Raw genomic sequence first — 25,858 nt, 5'->3', positions numbered from 1 at the left:
GCTTTATACGATCTAGACTTGAGAGCTTTACTTGAATCTAGTCAAGTGAGTCGACTCAGTCGAGTATGTGTCACTTGATAATTGAGCAAGGTTCTATGGTCACGAACGAGTTTCTACAGTCACGAAATAAGTTCGGGTCGAATTTAAACAAGAGGATATCAAGCGAGTTATCAAACAGACTAGTTCATTTGCAATCCTACCACCAAGGTGGTCTTTCTCTGACAAATTTATTTTTTGAGCCCATACCCTCCCTTATCTCTCTACCTTTACAATCATTTATGTATTTACCAACTTATGTTGTTTTGGCGCAAAAAAAAGGGGGGGGGGGGGGGGGGGGGGAGGTAGGGCACTTGAGATCACTTAAGAGATCCAATTCATGGGAGGTGGAAATGCTTCCATTAATTAGGATGTAGGCGACTCATCTAACAAAGTCATGCACAGACCAGTTGGCATTGCAATGGATTTTGTAAACAATCCGAGAGGGAATCTTATTCAGGATTAGGAGGTTATCTTTAATAATAGGCTTAATTTGATATAGTGCAGAGAGATGGGAAGTCCCAAATACTTGTTATATTGGGTGAGTATCAAAAGAAATGACATAAATTAGTTACAAGCTAGTTTCTATGAAATAGTATAATAAAGTGATATGCGTCCCTTAATATGTAATAATCATATCTTTTTTTAAGAACATAAATATTTTACAAATTGGTTTTAATAGCATGTGATTCTTACATTTTTTTTTTTTTTAATAACATTAATAAGAAATCATGTGTTTCTTACATGCTTCAAATTAGTTTGTAGCCAAATTTTTGTCTTTATTAATGCTATTAAAAAAAGGATATAAATTAGCTACAAATTGTAGCTAATTTATATGAATTAGTCTAATACAATGAGATGTATCCCTTAAATTACAATACTTTCAAGAGGGTTCATTGACAATGCAGTGATCCTTGTTACTTGCTTCATGCTAGTGTGTTTATTTGCACATCAACACTACAGCACCCATCAGGTTGGCTTTTTCTTTGCACCAGTTGTGTTGACAATTGACATGGCTTATACAATATAGGGTTAAATAGCTCAGAAGTACCATTGGTTAGGTCCTAAATTCAATCGCCACATCAGTTTCAAAAAGCGTCACAGGTGATACCTCTTTTTAATGGATATTCTTAGTGGATACTTCCGTCAATCTTCCGTCTATTTTTTTAACGGACCTCCATGTCACCCACTTTAAAATGCCAACACCTGTCCCTGTTACCACGTGGCCACGATAACAAATGATACTTATGCTTTTAATGCCACATAGGATGAGAACTAAAAAAAAATACCTCAATTATTTATTTATTTATTTTTTTTAACAAACATATGGGGCAGCCGATCACCCCCATTTTGGCTCCATCCACGTAAGGCTTAAGAAAAAAAAAATTGAGGGTTAGCCCTTGAGGGTAGCTGAATCACTCCTGAAAGCCATGGGGTGGTACGGCCACCCCCGAGACACTTGGGGATGGTTTCGATCACTCCCATAGTTTTGTTCAAAAAATAAAAAAATAAAAATTGAAGTATTTTTTTATTTTATTTTTCTCATTCTATATAGCATTGAAATTATAAGTATCATATATGATACGTGGCTATGTGGCAACCAAGATAGATGTCGGCATTTTAAAGTGAGTAACGTAGAAGTCCGTTAAAAAAATGGATTGATGACTGATAGAAGTATCAACTGAAAATATCTATTAAAGAGAGGTACTACCTGTGACGCTTTTTAAAATTGAGGCGGCAATTAGATATAAGGCCTAATCCCTCTTAGCTATTTGACTCAACAATATAATCCACCGGGATCCAAATGTACATGATTCAACATGAACCTCTTTCTTCAAATTAAAACAAGGAGAAGTGGATGGATAATTATTGTGCGTAACAGGTGAATTTGGAAAAACACAAATATATTCAATTCTCCTGCCTTGTCGTTTTGCTGTTGGGCTGTCGTGCGAGTTCTAGGTGATGTCTATGCTACCAACTACAAATTAAGAAATGTCAAGAGTCCCACAAAATGTATGTCTTCCGACAAAAGGTATGTCTTCTAACTAGCAATCTAAGGGTGTTTTTGAGATTCTAATTTTGTAGAAAATATATGAATTTAAATCAAATTGTAAAAGATAAATTGTTTGAGAATTGTGATTTTACAAAATTGTGATTTGAAAACATAAAAATTTACTTTTTTTAAATCGTAGGCAAGGGTTGTTTTTTTGAAAATGCTGAATTTTAAAAGCTAACTTGCGATTTTAAAAGTCAAACTGCGATTTTGTCAAACTCTTAATTGTGTTTTTCAAAATAATTTTTTCAAATTATATATTTTAAAATCACTATTTTGAAATCGTACCTTTTGAAATCCTAAACCCAACCGGACCCTAATTAGAAAAAAAAAAAAAAAAACTAGCAATCTAGAAATAGATTTATATTAATTTTTTTCAATAAAATAGTCATTTCACATGCCAAACAAGAAAAACTCAATTTAGGTTAATTTGATTTTGAGGCACTAGATTATTTAATGAGCGGTGTAGTACATTTTAATCCTTTATTTATTTATTTATTTTTTTTAAAAAAAGAGAAAAATCCCTCTTTTAGTTAAATATTTTGTTCTTTATCTTTTGTTTTGTTATCTCGAAACAAAAAATTAATAAACAATTTAAAACACAAAACATTTATAAATGTACAGAAATAATTTTTGCCTTTTATGTTAGATGAGAACACATTTTCAAACCAATAATAAGGCTTTGCTTGTTTTGATGTAAAAATATTTTTCGTTAAAATGGCAAATTTTGGAGAATTCTAGCGATAGCTATCGACAAAGGATTTTAGCGAACTCTAGTGACCGTTGGCAAATTCCAACAGCTTGAAGTGGTTTTGGCGAACTTTGATAACAACAGAGAATGAACTACGAGAGAGTACATATAAGAAGAAGAAGTTTAAACTCAAAAAATGATTTACAGTTTTTTAAAAAAGAAAATCATTTTACATAAATTAAAAAACAAATTAATGATCAACCGAAAATATTCTCAGTTTTGATCACGATTTTTGACCCTATGGAATACCAAATAATGAAGAAAATATTTTTCAAAAAACATTTTATGTAAAAACAAAAACAAAACCTAAAATACATCTTTCAAAACACATTAACAAATTTCTTACACAAAAAAAAAAAAAAAAAAAAAAAAAAAAAAAAAAAAAAAACCCATCAATTGTCCTATGCAAACTCTTAAAATTTGGAATGGATATTGACCCATAATTTCATTTAGAAAACACCGACACTCACAAGAATGTCGTTCTCCCATTGGTCCTGGCTATTATTCCAACGTTGTTTTCCACGTGGGATGTGAATAGAACATATTCATCATTCATGCATTTTCAGATGGCATGAATTGATTAGGTAGAAGAAGCAGTTGCGATATCAACCCCACCAGATAAAGCTTCAATATCAAAGAGGCTTCGATCGGCAGCTTCCAAGTTCCAACTTTGTTCAACAGTCAACCCAATCGGGCATAAACCCTAGACCCGCCCAATTCTCCGTACGGTTTCTGCGCATGTGGGGTAGCTCGAGATGGCTTCGTCGGAGATTGAGGTTGTGTCGTCGGACTCAAAATCCCAGCAAAGCCCTAGCGAGGCGGCTGTGATCGACGTGTTCTCCGCCTGCGCGTACGGGGATTTTCAGAAATTGAGGAAGTTCGTTGAAGAAGACGGGGCGTCTCTGTCTCAACCGGATTTGAATGGGTACCACGCTATTCAATGGGCCGCTCTCAACAACTTCCCTGATATCGTGCAGTACATCATTGAGGTATTCTCGATGAACTCGTGCATATGTGTATCTCAGTATATGTGTCTATTTATGAATCTATGTTTGTATGTATGATGTGAATATTTACCGAAATGATGAATTCTGTGGTGGGTTAGTATCAAATTTAGCTGAATTCATATTACAAATGAAGAAAAAACACGATTTTTCATGTGCATATATGTGTAAGAGATGGATTCTCTGGTGGGATTGTTGAATTTAGTTAAATTCGGCTTTCACTAAGCCAAGAGAGAAAGAAAAAGAATTACGTCAGAGTAATCTGTGGTGGTTCAGTGAAGTCGTATTACATATCTTCAGTTCACTTATCAAAAAAATCTGTGGTGGTTGATGAAGCATATGTTATGTATGTTTGTGAATGTTATCCTTCGGGGATTGGATTGCTGGATTTTGGGGTGGGTGGGGTTTGACATTGTTGGATTTGCTGTTGTTTTTGTTGGTGAAGCATGGGGGCGATGTCAATGCGACCGACAACATACAACAGACGGCTCTGCATTGGGTGGCGGTTCGGGGAGCCATTGCTGTCGCAGATGTGCTCTTACAGAATGGAGCTCGGGTTGAAGCAGTTGATGTAAATGGGTATCGGGTAATACTCTCATTTTTTTTGGTCCTTTTTTTGTTTTTTAAAAAAAATTACTTTTCTTTTGGAATTTATAGTTGTCTATTTTGGCTATGTATTTTTTTTTGATGAATAATTAAGATCTTATTGAGAAAAAAAGGGGTTAAACCCTCGTACACGAAAAGTATACAATAGGGACTTAACCCTATAAGCTGCTACAATGTAAAAAGCAAATCAAATCAGCCAAATTTGTAGAGACAAAATTAGGAACATTAACAAGAACCCAACTCAAGAGAGATCTTAATAAAGAAGATTTTAAAAAGAGCACGTTTGTCTTGCAATCCTCGAAAATACAACGATTTATTTCTCTCCAAATGCTCCACATTAAGAGGGCTGGAATAACTTTTCAGAATGCCTCTTTGGGATGTCCCCTCCCTTGTACTATCTAGCAATGAAGGAGCTCTTGGATGTTGCTAGACATAACCCACGAGACTCCAAAAAGATTAAGAATCAATTGCCAGAGAGTCGAAGTATACTCGCAGTGGAGAAGAAGGTGATTGGTCGTTTCCTCATTCTTTTTACACAGACAACACCAATTAACTAAAGAGAAGCCTATCTTTCTAAGAATATCCATCGTGAGAATTCTATCAAGTGCTGCTGTCCAGACGAAGAAAGTAATGCGAGGAGGTGCCTTGACTGGAGGAAATATAGCAGGAAACACTTTCCTTGCTATATTTTCAAGAACATGATTGAAAAATCTGTATTTTCTCCAGTAAAGTCTGTTTCCCCACTTCTATATTACCAATAATGTCTATTTTGTATATGTAAATAAGTAATGGTTGTTTTAACATAATTATGGTAATATTTATTCATGCAAATGATAATAAAACTTATAAGCCTTTTTCTAAATAAGTAAACGCAATTTCATTGAAAAGCGCAAAGGCGCAACCCAAGTATATCAGAAGTATACAAGTGATACACCTAACCAGAAGGAAAGAAAAAAAAGATCCAGAAAAACATGAAAGCTGAAATATTTAAGGTGAATGCAGCTGCCCAGTAGTAAAGTGTCTTGAAGAAAAAAGGCTTTAATTCCACCATCGTCCGCTTTCGGTTTTCAAAATTTCGATCATTTCTTTCCTTTTAAAGACACCACTTTAGGCATGGCGGAACCATGTTCTACGTTGCATCATTTTGAATACTACCCAATTGCCCTCTCCATCAAGCGAAAAATTCTGCTACTCTTTTGGACATAACCCAAGCTAACCCTACATGATTGAGAATAATATTATATAGAGCACTAACGATCTCAAAATGGAGTAAAATAAATTGAAGAACGAGGTAATTAAATTCACCTCCCAGCCATGAGCTGCTCGTTTGCTCTAATAAAGTTAACATTCCACTGCTGAGAGCCACTAGAAGACTTTTTAAGTGATTTGCCACAGAAGCATACTGATACAACGTGATGTAGTGGGTCGCAAAGACAAATGATCACAAAAATCACAACTCTTCCATAATCCTAGAAAATTCAATGTATTACAGGAAAACTAAAGAAAAACTCTCACTGGAGTATTCTTATTTATAGAAAATTGATAACACAACATAACTGGCAGCTAAGGCCATCCATAGCAGGTTTATATAGAGCCTAAAGTCGAAACACTAAAAAAATAATTAAAAAAATAAAACCCTACAGCAAACAAAACGCCAGAAACATTTTGATATAGTAAATGTTGGAATTATGCAATTTTTGTGAAATTCAAATTTGTAGCCCTTTGAATAAGCTTTCCAATGCCACTAAGTTTGTCTCCATATAAACTAGTCTGCATCACGTACTTAAAACAGGCAATACTAAGTAAATTCGAAAAAGCTACTTTGAGGGCTTGATCCCGCACCACACGTCATGCTAAAATATAATTTTGGAACCATCATCTACCTTGAATCTCGTATGACTAGAAAACTCCTTCCAGCCTCTCCTAATATTTTTCCATAACCCCCATACTACTCGTGAACCTTATTTGGACACCACCCATCCTATGAGCTACCCTATTTAGAATCCACTACCACCCTCCACAAGGCATCTTTCTCATGAACATAGCGCCATAGTCACTTTCACAATAGAGCTCGATTGAACAAAAGTAAATTTCGGACCCCAACCCTCTTTCAGAGATCAGAGAACAAACCTTAGACCAGCTAACTAGGTGGAATTTTCATCATTGAACCCTCCTCATAAGAAATCCTATTGTAACTTTTCTATGCAATTGGCAACACTAGCAGGTAGGGAAAAAAGAGACAATAGGCAAATTGGATAATGTGCTCTTAATTAGAGTTATCCTCCCATCCTTAGACAAGCACATCCGCTTCTAGCTAGCTGAACAACGCTCGATCTTCTCAATAATCCCGAATAGATATGGCCTTAAATGAAGCTTCCAGCAGATGACCACGATATTTCAAAGGCAAGGAAGCAACCCTACAACCCAGGATACTAACTAGACCATCAAACATTATTGACATTGCCAACAGAGATTAATTCAGATTTAGCTTAGGTTAATTTCAAACCGGATACAAGGTCAACGCATAAGAACATGTCACATAAGTAGAGAAGATGATCTGAATTCCTCCCGCAGAATATCAAAGTGTCGTCCGCAAATAAAAGGTCGAAGATGTTGAGTGCACCATGTGGTGGGTTTCCAAGAAACGGGTGATTTGCATAAAAGAATGACAAGGAGAGTGGAGGAAATGCAGTAGAAATTCACTAAAAAGATAATAGAGCACTTGGAGAGGCCCTAAACTCTCAAGGTAAGCTTACAATCAAATATCTCAATTCTGCCTTGCCTCTTAATCGATCATTCTATATATAAGTGATTCTGTTGGAATCAATCCAACAGAATGACGCCCATTCTCTCTCCTCTAACGGCTAGGAATAACAAGAAAATAGAATCTAGGATAAAAAGGTAAATGATCAACAACTTCTAGAACATCCTGGAGTCATCCTTCCGATGAGTCACCAATTGACTCATAGCCCACGTCTTGTAGTACTTCTGGTTATTCCCTAATGGACCCATAACACACCAAGATTCCTAGACCACACAGAAAAACCATATAGAAAGCCTCTGTTCATTGTAGTTGAGATCATTTTACTTAAAGCTTCCATGACGATGACAAATAACAAAGGAGACAAAACATCTCCTTGTCTTAACCACAAGAGCAACTAACAATTCCCGTTGGAGTGCTATTCACCAAAACAAAAAAACACACCGAAGAAATACAATGCGCCATCCAACTACGCTATTTCTCCCCAAAATTGTACGTTCTCAGCAAACAACAGAAAATCCCAATTGACATGTTCGTAAGCATTCATTAGCTATGATCCTACTATCTAGGCATTCATTAGCTATAAGACCTGAATCTAAGATCTGCCTACCCCTGATGAACGCATTGTAGGGCTAGGAGATAATCTTCTCCACAACCATTTTCAACCTATTAACGAGAACCTTGGCAATGATTTTGTAGACTTCACCCTCAAGGTTAGTAGGTCGAAAAGCCTTAATATTGACAACCCCAGATTTCATTGGAATGAGAGCAATGAATGTGGCGTTAAAGCTTCTTTCAAACTTTGCTTCTAGTGTGAGGGTTCTGGAATACATTCATAATATCTTCCATATAAAGTTGCCAATAGAAAACCTAATGTAAATATGCAAATGCTAAAGGTACCATTTAACAAAGCTGGTAAGGTTGCAGTTGTGACTAATATTGAGAACCATCATCTGAGTGAGTAAGAAACCTTAGGGTGTGTTTAGCAAAATTTTCAGAATGGGGTTTTGCTTCTCAAATGCTAAAGATTCTTCTCAAATATAAGTTATCCAAATGGATTTTCAAATGTGGTCCCCACCACTACCACACTTTTCAAATCAAACTACAAAACTTTTTTAAAAAAATTGAAAACTTTTCGTAAAATACTTTTTTTTTTTTTTTTTTGATAAGTACACAGGAAGTATACACAGGAACAACCCAGCTAGCCCACAGAAGAAAACCCACAAGGACCTACACACACAAAACCCAAAGACCCCAAAATCCAGAAGATACTCCCATAGAGTCCAAACTACAAAAAAAACCCCCACCCAAAAAACATGAAAACACCCCCAAAACCTTGAGCCCGAAAAATAGGCAAACCCAAAATACAGAGGGAACAACCCAAGAACAACAACCTTCAAAAGATCCCAAGCAAAAACCAAAAGCCTGAGGAACGACCCACAAACCAACCCAAGCATACAACTCTACAACATAAGGTTCTTTCCTTTCCTACTCCTAGCGGAAGGCTTAGCGTCGCAATAGTTGATAGAGGTATGCAGATTCAGAAACTCCCTCTTGCCTTTAGACTTTTGGCGCGATATCATCTTGTCACGTTGAAATTCTTCTTCCATGGCATCCCGAATTGCCAACGCCTCCTCCTCAAAAGCACCCTCTGACGCTCAATCCAAAGGTAAAACATCCCAAAAATCAACGTCCTCCTCCCAAACCACAATCTCCCCACTATGATCAAAACCGATCGGCCAATTCCGAGATTGGGAATAACCATTTCCCTCAACTGGTGAAGAACTGGAGCAGCCTCTAGGAGGGGAGGAAGGCCCGACTATCCCTCCATCAAAGATCTTCTGAGGCGAAGAGGAAGTGGTTGGCGTAAAATACTTCTAAAAATAAAACACAAAACAATTCTCAAAAAATAAGTACCATGAATGTCCAGCGGCCTCCCGGTGGCCGCCATGCACTTTTGATGGCCTCGTAGTGGCCGTTAGGAACTTCCAACGGCCTTGTGGTGGCTGCTAGGACCATCTGGCGCGGATACTGTGGTATTTGTTGCCAGGTGGCCACCTCTGTGGATTAATTGTAAACTGCAATAGGTTTTTTATTTTTTTTGTTCTTTTATTTTGGGAGAACACTCTTCAATTTTTATTTTTCAAAAATTACCAAACAAATTTTTATTTGTGGACCCCACATACAGCACTTTTTTCAAATATGGCCCCTGCCAAACCAATTCTCAATTTTTAGCTTTTTCAAAACACTTCTTAAAACTTTACCAAACCAACCCTAAGCCGTTGGTGGCATATTTATTGCGTAAATCATCTAGAATGCTAATATAAACCCTAAATATATCAACAATAAGCTTTGTAGGAACTTCCTTAACATCCTTATTGTGGTTGAAAGTAGTTTAATACCAACTAATGTCAAGTTCTTTCTAAAGTGAGTGCTTAACTGATTTAATTCTTATTTGCATGCACACAATTGATATTTTCTCCAATAGTGTGTTATTTGTATACTTTCATGTTTAATGCAGGCAGTTCATGTTGCTGCTCAATATGGACAAACAGCTTTCTTGAATCACATTGTTGCGAAGTATCAAGCTGATTTCGATGCACCTGACAATGAGGGGAGGAGTCCTCTTCATTGGTATGTCCATAAGCTACAAAATTGCTATATATGGATGAGGACATGAGCTTTGCATTTTCTTTACTGACACCACGCATTGACTTTTTCTCTTCTTTTGGTGTGGGTTTGGGTGGGGGGGAAGGAAAAACACAGGTTGTTGATCTTGTAAATTCTATACTATTTTTTCCTCTTTTTCTTTATAGGTAAATAGAACTTGCATACCTGTAAAATACTGAACATGTGAGCTCAGCCTTCACCCCTTATTTAGAGGGGAGGAGTTGCCATTGGGTCCAAATCTCATTATTGCAAATTCTGTAGTATGTATCTTTTATGGTGGATCTCATATATGATAATTTGTATGTGAGTTTCTACTTTTAGAAGAAATTTATCTAAATAAATGACGGGGGTAGCAAATTAAGTGTTGGTTATATGATGTAAACGTGTAATAAGTCACAGCATACACTTATAGTTGTGTGCAAACTGGTATTGGACAGCTGATTGACTCGTGATTTGTTAACAACTGGAACAACAATTTAATGGGAAGAGTCGATGAATTTTATGTGCATGGACAACCATATCTTTAAAGGCACATTCACCAGCTGATAATCAGCAGCATTTCAGGGTATTGTTTTACACAATACATCACCTCTTGCTTGTAGTATGCATAGAGTTCGGTTCAACTTTCTATTTGATTTAAGGGAAAGTTACTTATTTAGTCTTTGTGGTTTGTGGGTATACTAAATTGTTCTCTAGGGTATCAATATCTTAAAAGATCCTTGGAGTAAGCTATTTGTCCAAAATAGTTCTTGCCGTCAGTTGTTTGACAGAAACCGTTAGATGCACATGTGGATTCACGTCATTACTAATCACCGATTGACATGTGGCATAGCTGATGATTCAATCTGTTGTAAAATTATAGTTTTGCCTTCAAATTAAAAATAAAAAAGTGGGGCGCCCTCACCAATTGAAGATCATTAGCTATGCCACATGTCAATTGGCTATAGGTTGTGATGTGGATCCAAGTGTGCACTTAATGATTTTCATCAAATGGTTAACGGCATGGATCATTTTAGACGAATAGTTTACTCAAGGTTCTTTAAGATACTTTTGATACCCCGAGGATCAGTTTGGTACAACTAAAAACCACAAGGAACATGTGTAACTTACCAATCAAAAAAAAGAAAAAACTAATAACTTGATAAGTAAATGGGTTTTGAGATGGTCATGCAACAAATCTTATAATTTCTCTTTTAAATATTTAACTATTCCAGTGAAAATTGCCTGTTTCTTAAGTGAAATCTTGTGATGAAGGTAAGACATTGTTTGGATACTCTTGATATTGTGCTAGCAAATCAAGTCGTAATCATGCACATAGGACTTATTATTTTTATCTGAAAATAATAGATCTGCAACCCAAGAAGATTTACATGGGTGGAGAGTATGGTTTTGGGTTCAAGACCCATCAGGTGCATGTATAACTTAGATATAAAAAAGAGAGTGGAAAAGAATGGATGAAGCATAAACAAGGGTTGTAAACTTCTTAAATGCTTGAGCTTGCGAATTCCATGAGGGTGGGATGCATGGATCAGATCCTTGGCTGAGTTTTGCTTAGTAAATAATACTTTTGATTTCGATAATATATACATGTTCGCACATACCCCAAAACACAGACATCTATAGCGTTTGTTTGTGTATATCTATTGAATCACAGCTCAAGATAGAGAATATTTGGTGATTCCTATTTGTGTACTAGAAAATTAAGAAGATCTTTAGTGTCTTGAAAGAACTGTAAGTTGAAAAAGTGTGTTTGGTAAACTTCTAGAAAACCCTTTTCGCTTTTCAAATGTGGGAAATACTTCTCAAACATCAACTATCCAAACAGGTTTCAGATGTGACCCTCACCACCATAACACATTTCAAAATAAACCACAGAACTCTTTTTAGAAAATAAAACACTTTTAGAAATAGCTAAACACATGTTCATTTTTTAGGGGTAGAGCTTGTGTTGTTAAATATATATATATATATACGCCATAACTGTCTAGCGGCCCCGTGATGTCCACAAGATCAGTCTAGCGACCCTTAAACCATTTGGCTACTTGGCGGTGGCCACCTATTGTCTAGTGGTCCTGTGGTGGCCACCACCAGATCTTCATTGTGGCCATTGTAGTGGCTGCCGATCTGTCTAGCGGCCTCCAAAGGGGTGGCGGCTACCACCCATGGAGGCTAGCTCCAGTAGGCCCAATTTTTATTTTATTTTATTTCTTTTATATTTTTAAACATTTACCAGTTTTTTTTGCTTTTCAAAACTTTACACAATGAATTTTCTTTCGTTGACCCCATATACAACTCTTTTTTTAATGTGGCTCCCACTGAAACACTTTTCAATTTTCACCAATTTCAAAATTCTTTTCGAAACCCAAAACTTAAAACACTTCTCAAAACTTTACCAAACCAACCATTGGGTTGTTGGTTAGCTATTGTACTAGACAACCAGGTCCAAATCCTCCTTGGCTTGGGCTCGGGTTTTGATTTATAGAGGGACAATGCTCTCTTTAAAACCAATTCTTGGCCACTCACAAAAGAATTGTTGAACTACTGAATAATTCCTCGAAACCAATGCAGATGATGTGTTTGGAAAATGACACAATTATTAATAGAAAGTTAAAAGTGTAGTGATCTTTCTAAAATGTCTTCAATATTTGAGGTTGCACGACTTTTGATAAGAATCTTATTTGCTTTTTGTAAAAAAATTGAGGGTAATAGGGAAATTTGAAGAACTGTCAACTTTCACTTTTAGAAACTTCTATATATTTGGGATAATCCAAAAAGAAGCATGTCATCTATTGTGGGACGAATGGGGTATTTAGTATATTTTGTTGACTGATTATTTCAGAATAAAATACTAGTGGCAGTATGTGGAATAAAGCTTGTTAGATCGTTAAAGGATAACTATGTTATAACTGCATAAGAATATTGAAGTTAGGCCAATTTTCACATATTTAGATACATGTTCATGGAGGTTTTATGCATATTTAGATACATGTTCACTTTGAATGCTGGATATTTCATAACTCTGTTGTAGTCTACCTTGTATAATAACTGGTTTTTATTTTCTGCATTCTTTGTTCTTTTTCTTTTTTTTTTCCTTCTCCCTCTTTTGTTGAAGTTGTTGTGCATGTAATACAGTAATACTTATTATTTATCCTATCTAGTTCTTCTTCTTCATATAGAAGTCAAATAATGAGAGTATATAATCAATGAGTGAGACTTGTCAGTATATAAACTGAGATGTATTAAGTTTTGATCCTTTTGAAATACTAAAGGGAGCTTCACATTTGACTGGTACATCATGTTTGGCTCAGTTGATCTTTATTATTTAAATTATGATGTCTTGAGCAGCAGTAGTGTGTAATTTGGTAACATAAAGATTTTTCTAACCTTATTCTTCTCATGTTTTCAACAAGGGCTGCATATAAAGGATTTGCGGATACAATAAGATTACTTCTATTTAGAGATGCATGCCAAGGGAGACAAGATAAAGAAGGTATGCTTACTGGACTTCCTGAATTGGTTGTATGATTTCTGAATGATTAATTTAATATTTCAGTGAAAATCCAAAAAATATCATGTGATTACACGTATTATACAACAGGATGAGACAAAGAACTCCCTGATAATGCTGTCATATTTCAGCTATAGATTGATATGCTTTATATTCAGAAGGATAAAAAGAACATTTTATAATTTAAGTTTGGTTGCGCTTCAAATCATATAATTTTTGGAATATTGGACTGAGTTATGCAGACCCCCATCTCCCCTTCTTTGGGATAAAATAACAATGCATATAATTTCCCTGCGCAATCAATCATTTTAGATGCTTAGCCTCACCTGACTGTGAGATCCTTTGATTGGGCCTCCCCATAAGTTAACCTTATTTTTTTTTGGGATAAGCCGACATGAGTTATTGTTTTGAGTTTGTTACTACCAACACATATAGGGTTATGCCATTCCATGACATTATGATAGAACTGTAATTTGAAAAGATAAAAGCTTTTTCCCCTTATTTTATGAATAGAATATTTTCATTTAAACAAAATAAGCAATACAAAAAATTCAACACTGTGGAGAATAGGGACCAAAATCTGGTTAAGCCTTAATGTTCTGGATTATTGAATATTATTTTATTCTAGCTTATTGATTCACACATGCACATAAATGATGAAAATTCTACGCTTCAGGTAAGGAAGTTCTGGCAATAGATGTACTTGGCCAATGAATTACTAAATGCATGAATACAAACACTCCAATTATGACACCAAATTTCTTTTATAATTTGATCTACATCCCGGTGGCTAGGACTTTTTTTAAAGAAATGGTGGCTTGCTTTGGTAATTGTGTTCATATATGCTCTAGATGTGATGATGTTGAATATCCTATGAAAGGTTGTACACCTTTGCACTGGGCTGCAATAAGAGGACATGTGGAGGCATGCACTGTGCTTGTACATGCTGGCACGAAACAGGAACTAATGGTGAAAGATAATGCTGGATTTACTCCTGTTCAGCTCGCGTCCGATAAAGGTCATCGGCATGTGGCTCTTTTCCTTGTACGTAACTTTGTATTGGTATTGTCCTTGTTTAATGTTCATGTAAAAAGGAATTCTAAACAAGAGTTGCAGATTTGAGCAACCATGATGATATGAGGTTTTGCTAGCACAATGTTGTTTTCTCAGAAGATGTTTCAATATAGTAAATCATTTCATGTGAAGTTTGCTTGGTAAAAAACTAATGGGGCTTCACATGGGCTTTCTCTATTTGTTTTTCTGTTGTCTTTTTTTTTCTTTGTTTAAGTTTTGTTTATGTGTGGATAAACTATGATGGTGAATCACCAATTTTTGTACACTTTTGTAGGCTTTTTGAATAATTTAACTATTTAATAGATTAAAGAGAACAGATATGAAATGAAATAACATTGAAAATATAAAATTAACGTCTTTTTCCACTAAAAATATGTGATTTATTGGCCTATACATGCAAATGTTATTTGCTGTTACCATATAATAAGTTGTGCAAACTGTAAAGTATTTTGATTTTTGCTACTTTTAGATCAATGTAAGCGTATCAATAAGAAACTGATCAGTGTAAACATGCGTGATGCCTGATCAAATTTGATAGGACACCACCTTAGCATTGTTTATTTCATATATATACATATGAATTTTGGTTTATATGTATTTCTACATTGCGACGTGGCGTCAGCTCTGTGGAAGAACATATTCTCTCGGTTTGGTATTTCTTGGGTAATGCCTAGAAGAGTGATAGACCTAATGGCAGGCTGGTGGAAGTCGGGAAGACCTCTGAGTGCTACAATTTGGAAGATGGTTCCTATTTGCATTTTTTGGTGCGTGTGGAAAGAAAGGAATCGAAGGTGTTTTGAAAACTTGGAGGGTTCCCTGGAGGAGGTGTTAGAGTCTTTTTTGCTTACTTTGTATAATTGGTCGATGGCCTTTTTGTACCCTCTTTCAGTCAGTTATGCTGATTTTATTGTTCGTTTTTCTCTTTTTAGTTAGGTGTTTCCTTTTGTATACATCCAGTGTACTGAGGGGCGCCTTACGCTTTCAATAAGACTATTATTACTTATCAAAAAAAAATTTTGGTTTATATATTTTTATGTATCACCATTTTTCCTTTTCTCACAGGAAAAGATGGATTCATTTATGATTATATTTTCAATTAGAAATAGTTCTGCAGAAAACATTGCATCATGTGGGTTTGGTTTAAAATCTGATTTTCCTTTGGGTGTCTTTGCAATGCATATGCAAAATGCTCAAGGTTCACAATAAAAATATAGGTGAAGGCGAATCTTGATGTGGTAATGGTTGTGAAGGCAAATCTTGATTCACATTAGCAACATGCCTAAGGATTATCTGGGAGAACTGGTGCCCCGTTACTATAAACACATATTTGTTCTTCCCTGCTAATCATACAAAATGTCAAAATTCCTTGTTTTTGGTTCACTTATGTATTGAGTTTTCTCTATTCCAAACTTGGTTGCTCTCAGTTGTCTTAAATTTTTTCATATTTTATGATGTGGTGCATCTGATAATAGACTTTTTTTTTTTTTTTTTCCCTTTTGGGTTTCTGTGCAGTCTAATGCACAGCGTGCTCACAGCAACCACTGGTTTGGCAAATTTTGGAGTGGAAAGATGGCAGATATAGGTTATGCTCCTATTCTATTCTGTACAATAATCATTCTCACGGTTCTCTTCATCAACTCAGTTCTTGCGGGTAAATGAGCTACAGTCGTAGATTTTTCTTCCAATAGCAGATGGAGGTATGTTGTAAGTAAATTATGACTGACTTCTTGCTACTCGTGCTAGCTCCTAATCTTCCAAAGGTTACTGCTGTTGTTGGACTCTGGGGATGGACTGCTGTTTCTGTGGCAGTTGGTTCACTGATTATGTTCTACAGGTGTAGGTATTGTCATGTTCTGTCATTAATCCATTTTAATTTTATTGCATTATGTATGATATAAATGGATGCTTATTGACAATTTGACATATTTGTTTCCATTTTGTGGATCCCCTGTTTGTCAAACTGGATATATGCATCTCACGGAAGTAAGAAAAATTACAAGTGCCTCCTTGTATAGTAGTATTGCACCTAGGGCTGATTGTTGGTGAAGTCGGTGGTGGAAATGGGTATTCCACCCCCCGCCACTGCCAAAGTCGGAAAGTCAGAAACGGCACTGAATTTTTCTGCCGGAAGGGTGTGTTCGATATTCACTGCCACCGCCAAGTTGGTGGCGGTGGCGGGTGGTAGACGGAAAACTAAAGCAATTAAACAGAGTGACAGACGGCAATGAGAATTGTGATATTTGAGCAGCGGTGAGATGAGGCGGCGCGGCTGTGAGATGGGAAGAGTCAAAGAAGCTTCCAAAGAGAGTGGGACTAAGTGTGGGAGAGGAAGGGAAGGGCCGTTTGAGAAAGAAATGGCTTATGGGCATAGAGTTTCAACTAAGCGATGAATGTATACCAATTGTAAAACGGCATTGTTTTTGGTTGGTACAAGACATGCCGTTTTATAATTATATTCATTGTTAGGTTGGAAAAACTGACATTTTACAATCCCTTCCACCTTCTGACCCGAGGCAAAGTCAGAACTCTTAATTTTCTTCCGGCTATCGGTGGTGGCGGCCAGTAGGCAGTGGGTGGGCAAACTGCACACCGCTAGTTGCACCTCTTTCTGTGCTTCTTAATAATTTTTTATATTATTAAAAAACAAGATAGGAACTTACTTTGTGCCTTTGCCTGAGATATGATTGTGTGGATGTACTAATAAAAAAATTGAAGCACCTGGACAAAGATTTGAATATATGGTACTGCTACTCAACCAGCATTTTTTTTTTCTTTCCTTTTTTTTTTTTTGGCATTCCAGAGGATCTTTAAACTTTTTTCTTAATGGTGATTTAGGGTGAAGGGAATTAATTTTTGAATAATTATAGTTATGACCGAGTCCTTGACTCCTTGTCCCCTCAAGTTTTTAATTTTAAATATTTACGTTCTGTTTATTGGCATGCAATTTGTGGCTAGTCATGTATTTATTCTGCTACCATGTTAACATATATTTGTTGTCTGTGAGAATGATTGAACTTGATGTTATCAACACTGGAACAGACTGGAGGGTCAAACCGGTGTAATGGTGACCGAGGACTGCTGCTGGTTAGTGAGGATGTTTGACCATTTTGGCTTATAAAGTGGCTAACTGCCTGCCCTGCACAATGTTTCAGTGGCTGTGTCCTGGGTGGATTTCCATGGACCAGTTTTATTACCAAAAGCCTCTATTGGAGAATTGAAGCTAGTGCAAATTGTCTTGAGAACTGTACTAGGAACCTTGATGAAACTTACCAAATGATCCTCCAGAATAAGGAAAAAGATAGAATATCTCTGTTGTTTTTATCAACATCAACGTCATCGTCAATGTTATCTTTAGTAGTGTCATCATGATCATCATCTGTAATTTGTTGACATAGTAGAGGGGAAAAGGACTTTGAGAGGGAAAGATTAGGGATAGCAATTGGGCTGGTTAAATTGTTAACCTGCCCTACAGTGCCACATAGAAGTCACAGTAGGTCAGGGATGGGGTGGATTTGGGGCACATCTTATTTAACCAAATGGTGGGGCCAAGTTCACCATGCCCATCAACCCACCGAGTATATTTACTGAAATGTCGATGTATTTTGTATATATATATATATATATATTTCTCCAAGTTGGGATTTTTGTTCAATCTTATCTTTGAATTTTTCATTTTTTGAATTAAAGTTCAATGATTTGAAACAAAACAAAAGAAATTAAAATTCATCTTTAATGAGGTGGGGCTGTGCAGGGATGTGGGATTAAAATTATTGGTGGGGATGGTGGGGACAGTTTTTGTCACGCCATTGGTATGACGTGCGGATGGATAAGGGTGTCTAATCTGCAGGGTGGGGGTCATGAAGGAGAAATCTACTCCACCCTATCCCATTGACATCCATAGTGCTTACACAATTTATTTGGCCATCAAGGTGTTACCTAAAGCCATGTTCCTAGTGAAGAGTGAAACCTTAATGGGAGATCTGACACTCAGGATGCTTTTATGGGTAATGACCACCTGTCAACCACCAACTTAGAATAAAAGTTTTAACATCAAACTTATGATTCCTTTTCAACTTTCAATTTCTAGTATCCTCCCCAAAACTACCCACTCGCACGCTAGTAAAAGTTTGAAGAGAGCATCACCAGACCTCAACTTCCCAGTCTTAAACAATCAGAATTAATCTTAACAGATGCATGGCAGTAATTCTTAACAGATGAGAGCCATCAAAAAGTGAATCTGCACTTCTTTGATCCTTGTACCACAGTGATTGTAATGAACCATTAAGATCAAACTGAGAAGATTTTTTTTGTCACCACAGAACACTATGTGTTCTTCCAAATGTCCACTGATCATCACTTAAAAGTTTACAAGATATACCACATTCATTTGTTTATGTTCCATTCATTCACATTTATGCAGATGCTGTAAAGGTTGCTGGAGGTAACCCATTAGGTTGTTTGTGCTCACGTGTTCCTATTGTACCTGTTTGAGTTGCCATTTGCAATTTACTGTTAACAGTTATGGCATTTGCTAGTTATCTCATAGAGTTGCTGCTAGACATGTTGTATTTTGTTTTTGTATGTCTAGAAGTGTGCTGCTATGTTGAGCTTGTCATTGTACGTTTATGAAAGTTACATGATGTTCTCTCATTATTGCATGCAGTCAAGATCCAGGTTATCTAAAAAGACTGGGAGATGTGGGTTATCATAAAGATACAGAGGTGTGTACTATTTATATGCAATTTCTGTTGCCATTTGCAGTTACATGATGTTGCCTGTGAGAGTTGTTTTCAATAAAATGGCTTGCCTCATAGCCCAATTGTGTAGATTATATTATGGGTGGTAGGCCTGTAAACCGATCAGATCTAGATTGGGTAATGGGTGATTTGATTCTCATCCGATGAGAGAATTAGTCAGATATATTCAATTTGAAAACCTATTGATTCTATAGTTCACCACCCAAATCTGAATCCATTATTTTGCAGAGATCCACTCTGTAATACAATTCATTCTGTCTACATCAAAGAATAAATGATGATTCGACTAAAATATATAATACATAAAAGTGTAAGCTGTACTCTATTTTATGCTGTGTAACTGTAGAGATGTAACTTTTTTTCCAAGTGATATTTTGGTAATCTGCAGGATCTTTTGTTGAATATTGATCTGAACAGTTCCTCTATGTGGACGGGAAACTGGTCTCAACTATGCCCTACCTGCAAGGTTTACTCTATTGAACCTTTTCTCTTCCAAGACTTTTTCATAGATGACATGCTGTTAATGTCCTAAATGCATATTAGTGCTTGAGACGCTGTCTTGAATATATTTAGTAATTTTCTCAAATACCTTCTTTTCAGATAGTAAGACCTGTTCGATCTAAGCACTGTCCCATATGTAAGAGATGCGTGGAACAGTTCGACCATCACTGCCCGTGGATTTCTAATTGTGTGGGGAAGGTGAGAAGTTGCACTAACTACTATTTCCATCCAAGTCAAAAAAGGAAGATGAAACCTTTCGATGGATTCATAAAATTTTGTTTCTTGATAAAATGGGTAGATATGTGGGATAAAGACATTGCTAGTGCAATTTTTATCATCTCATGAACTACTAGAGGGCTGTTATATCATTTCATTTCCATACTTTGGTGCTGCTGTTTCTTTTTGGTGGTTGTCAAAACATTTCTTGTTTGCATCCTCCATTTCGTTAATTTTTCTGTTGAGCAAATAATACAAATAGGGCTGTGCACCAACTCTGACGGAGTTGGAAACACCTCTTCCAGCTTCCACCTCCGCTGGAGTTGGAACCGTCGGAAAACCTCCGACATCAGCTCCTACGGAGGTGATTTCCAAGGCGCCTCGAGCTGCCTCCGCATCTGAAAAATCAGAGTTGAAGATGAAGAGAAGTTCTTTGTTGGACGAAAATCTCTTCATCTTCAACAGACGAAGACAAATCTGGGAGATGAAAGCAGTAAAACACAATCTCAAACGATGACGAAGATGAAGATGAATCTGGGAGATGAAAGCAGTAAAGCACAACCTCAAACTGTGACAAAGACGAAGACGAAGATGCAAAAAAAAGAGAGGTTTAGACATACGTAGATAATGACGAAGGTCAAACAACGCCGTATTAGACAAAGATGAAGAGAAAGTCTGGAAGATTGAAGAAATGGCACAAAAAATAGGATCTGAAGTTCTGGGACTCAGATGGATGTGATATGATTATATACTCCCATAAAACGATGCTGTTGCATGAGTAACTTAAACCCTAACTTTACATTACAAAACGACATCGTTTTACTTGAAAAAAAAAAAAGTCGGATCGTGTCAAAAACCTAAAATGCTATCGAGCACCGATTCCAACTTTTGTTGGAAAACCTAAACTACATCTGACCCCGACTCTGCCTGCCATCGGAAGCAAACCCGTATTGGTTGGTACCGGTTTGGTTGTTGGAAATGCAAAAAGTTGCACAGCCCTATGGTACAAGATGCTATAAATAAATAAATAAAACTGTGTGATTTTGTTACTAAATTTGGAGCTTTTGTTTTTTTCCTTTCTCTTTATACTTTTAACCAGCTTCACTGTCATTGTGATGATGCCTCTTGCAGAGGAACAAATGGGACTTCTTTGTTTTTATCTGCATGGGATTTTTGACGTCATTCCTTAGTGCAGCAGTTGCAATCCAAAGTACGTTGGTTTGATGTTGCAGTGACCATACATTTTGATGATATGTTTATCTTTTTCAGTTCTGGACTAGATAAGATCCTCATTTTTTCACAGGGATTTGGACATCAACACCAGCCTTGCCAACCGAAGAAACGTGGGTTCATCATTTTGTAGTTCAACATCCTGGTGTTGTTGCCTTTTTGTTCGTGGACTTAATTATTCTGCTTGCCTCCACTATTTTAACCACGTCACAGGCCTCGCAGGTGATTAGCTAAACTTTTACATTTAAATATTTAAGGTTTGCTGCCAGCAAGTATATGTATGTATGTATGTAGCTATGCTCTTTGATCCACCTCTTGCCATAAAAAAACCTGGATTGGTAAATTAGATGATAGACAAGAGAAGTATTCTTGGGGCACCCTCAGCAAAACAGATTTTGTAGGACTAGGGATTATCTTGAATTCTTTTTTCTTTTTTTTTTCTCAATGAATGGGATTATCTTGAATTCGTCTTATATCAAACAGCATTTTGTCTATGATTATTATAAGCTTGAGCTTGTGATGGTGAATTATTGCCAGGTGCTGATTGTGTAGCATACAGAAAAAGGGATTAATAAGAAATTGTTAAGAATTGTTGGGATTATAATGTTAGTATTAGATGGTGCAGTTAACGTGTGGGCAATTATGTCACAAAATCTGCACTTTCTGGAACTTATATAACTTCATAAAGTCTATCTTACATTTTGGAGTTCTAAATAATGTATCATCCTTAACCGTTGGATCCACCAAAGGAGATATAAAAAACTTCAAATCCTTTGGCAATAGAACACAGATGCATAAATTTATTTTGATATACAAGCATAATTCAATTAAAACTAGATTTAATATAATTGTACATTTAAGATGCTAATAATATATCTTTTAACTCTCAGAAGTTTCACCTTGATCTTTCATTTAAGTATGAATATTATACTATACCATCACGATGTTTTTAGTAAGTCTTCAGAAATCCTTAGTAGTAGTTAATAGTTAATGAAGTGTTCATGTTTATAATGCAGATTGCTCGAAATATCACCACAAATGAATTAGCAAACGCCATTCGTTATGGATATCTTCGTGGTCCAGATGGGCGGTTTCATAATCCATATAACCATGGGTGGCAAAAAAATTGTACAGATTTTCTCATCCGGGGCTACACAGATGATAATGAAATTGCATGGCCTGCATTGCAGCAGGTGGCTAGGTAGAGCCATTGCCATGATCTGCAGGTTTACAGCTAAGCTTGGCGTCTTGTTTTCCTACTGTCCTTCGTTGTAGATGATCCTGGGCGCCCCCTTGCTATAGCTGCAACCATGTTCCATGACAGGTCCCATAATTGCTATATATAAACCATTCATCATTTGTAGTTTACTACCATGTGTACAATTGAATATAATTAGATAGAAAAGAAATGAGAACTTTTTATTTTGTTGTTTTATGTTTAACTTACATTCCAAGAAACTGGCTCTGATGAACCTGCTTTCCTGTTCATTTGTTGCTCTCTCTCTCTCTACATTCACGAACAGCTTCATCCATTGCCAAAGTCTGTTGTAGCTTTTAAGTCTGAGATCATACTTATGATACCAAGAAAACATGACATTTTTCTTTCTTTGGTCGGAAGACATGATTATTATTATTATTTTTTTCATTTTCTATTATTGCTTAACAATTCCCATTAACCAGTCTCTTTAAATCCTTTATCCAAATATGGCCAGGAACAATTCCTTTGGTAAGTGTGGGAAAATGATATTGTTGTCTGTTGATGGATGAATAATTTAGTTGTGGTGGAGTAGAAACCTCAAGGTCACGCCTAGAATCTATTAGTCGTAATGAGTATAAATTCTAGAAGAAAGTTAATGCTTTCATAGGCAAAAGAGAACCATTCCATTTGTGCATTGATAGTCTTAGATTTGGTCTAATGTAATCTTTAAAGTTTTAGTTGGATTGGTTTTGCTAATTTTGGCTGCACAGATATCCAAAAGAGAACTAGTCGAACAACTAGCTGCTACGTGAACACATGACTAACTTATAGTTAGAGCCTATCTTTGACAAAAGAGAAATGCTTAAAACTACATTTTTATTCTTAAATTATTACAGTATTGATGCGCCAATTTTAATTAATCATTAGATCGATCATTGTTTAAAAAAAAATTATAATAATAAATCTTAAGAGTTGGTTGGAATTGCTAGTCAGCATTGTGAGATAGCTATGAAAAAAAAAAAAAAAAAAAAAGTGATTTTTAGCATTACTCTTGACAAAATACATAATTTGAAAAATTGAACTAGTTACAATTCCTTACGGAGGGTTATTTAATGAAGCTTTTTGCATGATGTAATTATTTATAATATTATATGAAGGTAAACATATGCTCATATGAGTTAAAGAGAAAAGCTACACATAATTTCACTCTCACATTTCTAAATGCACACTTTATGCTACAGCCGGATTTCAGACGTACTGGTCATATTTCGCCCAGTTTTGCCGGAATCCGGCAACGGTGGTTGAACGTCGCGGGATTTCATTACAAATGGCTAGATTCCTGCCAAACTGTCAGGAATCTGGTCCGTCGGAATCTGACGACGATTGCCGGTTGTCACCGGATTCTGGCACAAATTGCCAGATTCCGACACCGGTGGAATTTTAGCGACCATCGCCGGAATCCAACATATGCTGCCGGATTCCTACAATTGGATACCAAAATTCGGGGACCTTCGACTGTAGATTCGGGCTATCAACAAACTCTAATGCCAAGCGTTTGCGAATTCTCACAAACGTGCGTGCAAGAATGAAGAGTTTAATCTCGAAAACGATTTACAGTTTTCATTTTCCAAAAATTAGATAGGTTTTTACGGTCAAACTGAAATGATTTCCGTTGACCATCATTTTTGGTTGTATCAAATACCGAAAAATACAAAAAATATTTTTTAGAAAATATTTTACGCCCAAACAAACAGTGCATTAGATTAAAAAATATATGATTTTGCATTCTGTTTTCAGGATTTTCTTTTTATTTTCTTATTTTTTTAAAGATTAAAGAAGGTATGATTTTGCAATCTGTTGAAATGCCTCTTGCTTTTCCATAAGGATATTTAACCTTCATGAATTTAAGACAATAAGACAAGAAGGTGCATTTATGTGTACCGTTTATTTTCAACATAATATGTGATGTATAATGTCCTATAATTTTTTTTTTTCAACATATTTGTTGAAATTTTTAGGTGCATTATAAGTTTGATACATTTGTGCATGTCCAATACATATTAGTGATAGTAACCTGTTGCTGCCCAAGATTAATCACATGTGCTTCAATCAAGTTCCTTATGATTTAGATTTTCTTTTGTTACGTCAAATGATTTACACGGTGTTACAACCATTTAAAAAAAAAAAATTAAATAACGTGGCAATATATTCATCATTAGATTTGTAAAATCTAATATGAACACTGAAATGGATATGATCTTACTGAAATCAATCAAAGGTGCATAGCTTTAGAACGCAAAGCCATAAAAACCTTTCAAAGCTACACTCGACATAGGGGGCTTTTCGTTTTCCACCCCCCCCCCCCCCCCCCCCCCCCCCTTTCTTTTCTTTTTTTTGGTGTGAGAGAGAAAATTAACAAATAATAATGAAAAAGCTTGTTTAGAAATTTTGATTATAAATTTCCCACAAGGAATTTGGGATTTTTTTTTTCTTATATATATATATATATATATCTTCTTTTGTACTAAAATAGAAAAATATTAGAAAAATGGATTAAAAATATGTTAACCACTTAAAACATGAGACTTCAACCAATATAAAGGTAATGTAAAAATATAGCGCGAAGAGTAGTTCTACTTATCATATAAACCAATTTGGTACCACATCTAGTAGTAGATTGTTATTGGTATTACCCATCTTTTCTTTTTTCCATATGGCTAAAGGTATTTTTTTCTACTTTTTACCAATTTTTATTAATTACAATTACGGAAATGTTTTTGGTCTAGATGAAACTGTCACAAATTTTTTTAAGAAATTTTAAAAGAAATTTCAAGAAACCAAAAAGAAGTTTCAGTATTAAATTATCTAAAAATGCATTTGAATTTATTTTTGTTTTATTTGGTTCAACTCAAAACACTTATCATTTAAGAGTAATACTATTTAGCAGACTATTATAAATCTGTTGTAAAATTTAATGATGTAATAATTAAAATTAGCCATTGGATCAACACTTGTAAAAAAATAAAAGCCTAATTTTCACTATATCATCCCATTTGTATGACAAACATATACAAATTTACTAAATAGCATTACTCATAGTAAAAATATATCAATCTTTTAAGCAAATTCGGTTATATTAACTGAGTAGTGTGAAGAATTACATTTTTATCTCACAATGCCGATGTAATAATCCTAACCAACATTTGGATTGAACCCATATTCCTAATCCCACACAGGCTGAAGCTAGAGCTGTGCATGAAGGGCTGTTTCGTTCTGTCATGGATTGGGATTTCGATGGGTGACTTTTGAAGGGGATTCCTTACAAGTCGTTTAAGCTCTACGCAAGGATAAACCGTGTTGGACAAGCTTTGGTCAGTTGGTAAATGACTCGAAGCTCTTATTTCAACAATGTGTAGGACTGCAAATAATGCATCCCATTGTTTAGCCAAAATTGCTTTAGTTCAGAAGATTAATTGTGTATGGACGGATGAGT

At 35.8% G+C, this 25,858-nt stretch overlaps 1 protein-coding gene across 1 annotated transcript; it reads left to right on the top strand.

Annotated features, from left to right (window-relative positions):
- The first annotated feature begins 3,380 nt into the window (after positions 1–3,380).
- On the top strand, positions 3,381–22,773 carry LOC133881565 (probable protein S-acyltransferase 23). The gene is made up of 13 exons (XM_062320519.1): positions 3,381–3,829; positions 4,290–4,430; positions 9,733–9,845; positions 13,292–13,371; positions 14,270–14,433; positions 15,976–16,114; positions 16,207–16,303; positions 19,127–19,184; positions 19,609–19,686; positions 19,821–19,919; positions 21,069–21,147; positions 21,241–21,389; positions 22,184–22,773. The coding sequence occupies exons 1-13, from the start codon at positions 3,596–3,598 to the stop codon at positions 22,370–22,372; spliced, it is 1,620 nt and encodes a 539-aa protein (XP_062176503.1). The 5' UTR covers positions 3,381–3,595; the 3' UTR covers positions 22,373–22,773.
- The last annotated feature ends 3,085 nt before the right edge of the window (positions 22,774–25,858 follow it).

This window comes from Alnus glutinosa, chromosome 11, assembly GCF_958979055.1.
Source record: "Alnus glutinosa chromosome 11, dhAlnGlut1.1, whole genome shotgun sequence".
NCBI lineage: Eukaryota > Viridiplantae > Streptophyta > Magnoliopsida > Fagales > Betulaceae > Alnus > Alnus glutinosa.
This window is presented reverse-complemented; position numbering and strand designations above follow the sequence as displayed.